The sequence below is a fragment of the Leucopleurus acutus genome, assembly GCF_964270905.1.
Source record: "Leucopleurus acutus genome assembly, chromosome: 11".
Lineage (NCBI taxonomy): Eukaryota > Metazoa > Chordata > Mammalia > Artiodactyla > Delphinidae > Leucopleurus > Leucopleurus acutus.
The window spans coordinates 93,295,247-93,299,329 of record NC_139152.1 but is presented as its reverse complement, the minus strand read 5'-3'; the positions used below and the strand labels follow the sequence as shown (position 1 = coordinate 93,299,329).

General features: G+C 65.1%; 1 protein-coding gene across 1 annotated transcript; it reads left to right on the top strand.

Moving 5' to 3' along the window:
* Positions 1–1,277: 1,277 nt before the first annotated feature.
* Positions 1,278–3,740, top strand: ELFN2 (extracellular leucine rich repeat and fibronectin type III domain containing 2; the record flags this gene model as incomplete). The annotated part of the gene is made up of 1 exon (XM_082849280.1): positions 1,278–3,740. One exon carries the CDS (start codon positions 1,278–1,280, stop codon positions 3,738–3,740), a length of 2,463 nt encoding a protein of 820 aa, XP_082705406.1.
* Between the last annotated feature and the right edge of the window lie 343 nt (positions 3,741–4,083).

Below are 4,083 nucleotides of genomic sequence, written 5' to 3'. Positions count from 1 at the left end.
GCGGAGGGGCTGTGGAGGGTGTGTCTGGATTCCCAGACTCTCACCCTCTCTTTCCCTTGGCTCTGCTCTCGCCTGCAGGATGAGCTCATCTTGTGACCTCCCACTGCGGGAGACCCCAGCCTCTATGCATCCCCCTGCCTGGGGTCCCACGGCCATGCTGCTCTGCTCCCCCTCCCCCATGGAAGCCGAGACAAGGGAATTATTTTTGGAACAGCAGCAGTTACACAACAAATGAATGATTTATCTTTGGGCCTGGAGGAGAGGAGGCATTTTGCTGGGCATCTTAATTCTTCTCTGGATTGGAGGGTGGCTGCTTGGGTACGTGGCCACGCGTGTGTGGGCCTGTTGTCATACACAAGACTGCAGGTGTGCGTGTGTGTATACACCTGTCGACGTGAGCATGCCGTGGAGTTCTGGCTCATGTGGGGGCCTGTGGGTCTTTGTGCAGGCAGGTGGACGAGTGTGGACACTAGCGTGCTGGGGCGTGTTTGTGTGTGTGTGCGCGCATGTGTGTGTATGCACCTGGCCTGTTAACTCTCCAGTCTCCCTTCTTTGCCCACTGGCTCCAGACTCTATCCCCTCCTCCCTCCCCCTCCCTTGTTTCTTTGGTCTCCCTCCTTCCATGTCCTGCGGCCCCCTCCTCCCCCTCTTGCCACCCACCACCCCCCTTCTTTTATGTAACAGGGACCCAGAGTGCTGCTGGCGCAGGAACCCCCGGGAGGGGGTGGAAAGGGACTGGGGGCCTGCACTGGAGCATAGTGGGGTTGCTCTGAGCCTTCACACTGATCTCTCACCCCCTCTTGGTGCTGCCTTTCAGGAACCAGGTGACAGATGGGTCTCTTCCTTCCTGTCCCCGTCTCTCGCGCTCCCCCCTCAGAGCTCCAGTCTCCAGCCTCCCGTGGGAATCGTCTGAAGTTCTGAGCCCAGAACCCCAGGGGGAAGAGGAGGAGGAGGGAGAGGAAGGCAAGCCTTGAGAGCCCGGGCACCCTCCCGGCAGGAGAGGAGCACCTCGGGGAAGCAGACTGTGGGGCCTGTAGCCCCCGTGGCCCTGGCCTGGCTGTGGCGCCCGGCTCCTGCGGGTAGCACCCCGGCAGGCCCCCGACAGTTGGCACCGGCTCTGCCTGCCTCGCTTGGGGCCCCCAAGCTGGGGGTCGCCCCCAAGATGGTGGCGGCCCCAGGGAGGACTGTGCTGCCGGCCCCAGCCTCTGGCCGCTAGGCCACCTGCACCCCGGTCCCCGACCCCAAGCCCGGCCTGTGAGGAGGCCGTGGCCGGAGCCATGCTGCGCCTGGGGCTGTGCGCGGCCGCGCTGTTGTGCGTGTGCCGGCCGGGCGCCGTGCGCGCCGACTGCTGGCTCATCGAGGGCGACAAGGGCTACGTGTGGCTGGCCATCTGCAGCCAGAACCAGCCGCCCTACGAGACCATCCCGCAGCACATCAACAGCACCGTGCACGACCTGCGGCTCAACGAGAACAAGCTCAAGGCCGTGCTCTACTCCTCGCTCAACCGCTTCGGGAACCTCACCGACCTCAACCTCACCAAGAACGAGATCTCCTACATCGAGGACGGTGCCTTCCTGGGCCAGTCGAGCCTGCAGGTGCTGCAGCTGGGCTACAACAAGCTGAGCAACCTGACCGAGGGCATGCTGCGCGGCATGGGCCGCCTGCAGTTCCTCTTCGTGCAGCATAACCTCATCGAGGTGGTGACGCCCGCCGCCTTCTCCGAGTGCCCGAGCCTCATCAGCATCGACCTGTCCTCCAACCGCCTCAGCCGCCTCGACGGCGCCACCTTCGCCAGCCTGGCCAGCCTCATGGTGTGCGAGCTGGCCGGCAACCCCTTCAACTGCGAGTGCGACCTCTTCGGCTTCCTGGCCTGGCTCGTGGTCTTCAACAACGTCACGAAGAACTACGACCGCCTGCAGTGCGAGTCTCCGCGCGAGTTCGCCGGCTACCCGCTGCTGGTGCCCCGGCCCTACCACAGCCTCAACGCCATCACCGTGCTGCAGGCCAAGTGCCGCAACGGCTCGCTGCCCGCCCGGCCCGCCAGCCACCCCACGCCCTACTCCACCGACGCCCAGAGGGAGCCCGACGAGAACTCGGGCTTCAGCCCCGACGAGATCCTTTCGGTGGAGCCACCGGCCTCGTCCACCACGGACGCCTCGGCGGGGCCGGCCATCAAGCTGCACCACGTCACCTTCACCTCGGCCACCCTGGTGGTCATCATCCCGCACCCCTACAGCAAGATGTACGTCCTGGTTCAGTACAACAACAGCTACTTCTCCGATGTCATGACGCTCAAGAACAAGAAGGAGATCGTGACGCTGGACAAGCTGCGGGCGCACACCGAGTACACCTTCTGCGTGACCTCGCTGCGCAACAGCCGCCGCTTCAACCACACCTGCCTGACCTTCACCACCAGGGACCCGGTCCCAGGCGACCTGGCGCCCAGCACCTCCACCACCACCCATTACATCATGACCATCCTGGGCTGCCTCTTCGGCATGGTCATCGTGCTGGGAGCTGTCTACTACTGCCTGCGCAAGCGGCGCATGCAGGAGGAGAAGCAGAAGTCGGTCAAGGTCAAGAAAACCATCCTGGAGATGCGCTACGGGGCCGACGTGGATGCCGGCTCCGTCGTCCACGCCGCCCAGAAGCTGGGCGAGCCCCCTGTGCTGCCCGTGTCCCGAATGTCCTCCATCCCCTCCATGATCGGGGAGAAGCCCACCACCTCCAAGGGGCTGGAAGCTGGGCTGGACACGCCCAAGGTGGCCACCAAGGGCAACTACATCGAGGTGCGCACGGGCACGGGCGGCGATGGCCTGGCCCGGCCCGAGGATGACCTCCCGGAGCTGGAGAATGGCCAGGGCTCGGCCGCCGAGATCTCCACCATCGCCAAGGAGGTGGACAAGGTCAACCAGATCATTAACAATTGCATCGATGCCCTCAAGTTGGACTCGGCCTCTTTCCTGGGGAGTGGCAGCGGTGGCGGGGACCCTGAGATGGCCTTCGAATGCCAGTCCCTCCCTGCGGCCTCCACCACCTCCTCGACTGCCACCCCTGGGGGGCTGGAGCGGCCCAGCTTCCTCTCACCTCCCTACAAGGAGAGTTCCCATCACCCGCTGCAGCGCCAGCTGAGCGCTGATGCCGCCGTGGCCCGCAAGACCTGCAGCGTCTCCTCCAGCGGCTCCGTCAAGAGCGCCAAGGTCTTCAGCCTGGACGTTCCGGATCATCCGGCCGCCGCGGGGCTGGCCAAGGGCGACTCCAAGTACATCGAGAAGGGCAGCCCCCTAAACAGCCCGCTGGACCGGCTCCCGCTGGTGCCGGCGAGCAGCAGCGGGGGAGGCGGCGGCGGCGGCGGCATCCACCACCTGGAGGTGAAACCCGCCTACCACTGCAGCGAGCACCGGCACAGCTTCCCGGCCCTGTACTACGAGGAGGGCGCCGACAGCCTGAGCCAGCGCGTGTCCTTCCTCAAGCCGCTGACCCGCACCAAGCGGGACTCCACCTACTCGCAGCTCTCCCCCAGACACTACTACTCAGGTTACTCCTCCAGCCCTGAGTACTCATCCGAGAGCACGCACAAGATCTGGGAGCGCTTCCGGCCCTACAAGAAGCACCACCGGGAGGAGGTGTACATGGCCGCCGGCCACGCCCTGCGCAAGAAGGTCCAGTTCGCCAAGGACGAGGACCTGCACGACATCCTCGATTACTGGAAGGGGGTCTCGGCCCAGCAGAAGCTGTGACCCTCTCCTCCCTGGTGAGGTTGGAGGGGGAGGGCCAGGGGCACGCGGGGAAGGGCCCGGGCGGCCGGGCGGGGCGCGCTGGGGACCGAGGCCAAGGAGTGGACGTACACGCACACCCGCACGCACGCACCCACGCACACACCTGACCACCACCTGACTGTGAACCACCACCACCCGACAATACCGGACGGGAAAACAAAGACATGTTCACCTTAAAGTTTACACACTGATACTGAAACCAGTCGTCTCTACTGTGCTGCCCAGGGACTCTGCCGGGGTGTGCGTGCTGGGTGGGGCCGGCGGGCAGGCGAGGAAGCCAAAAGAGGGGGTGGGGTCTGGGGCT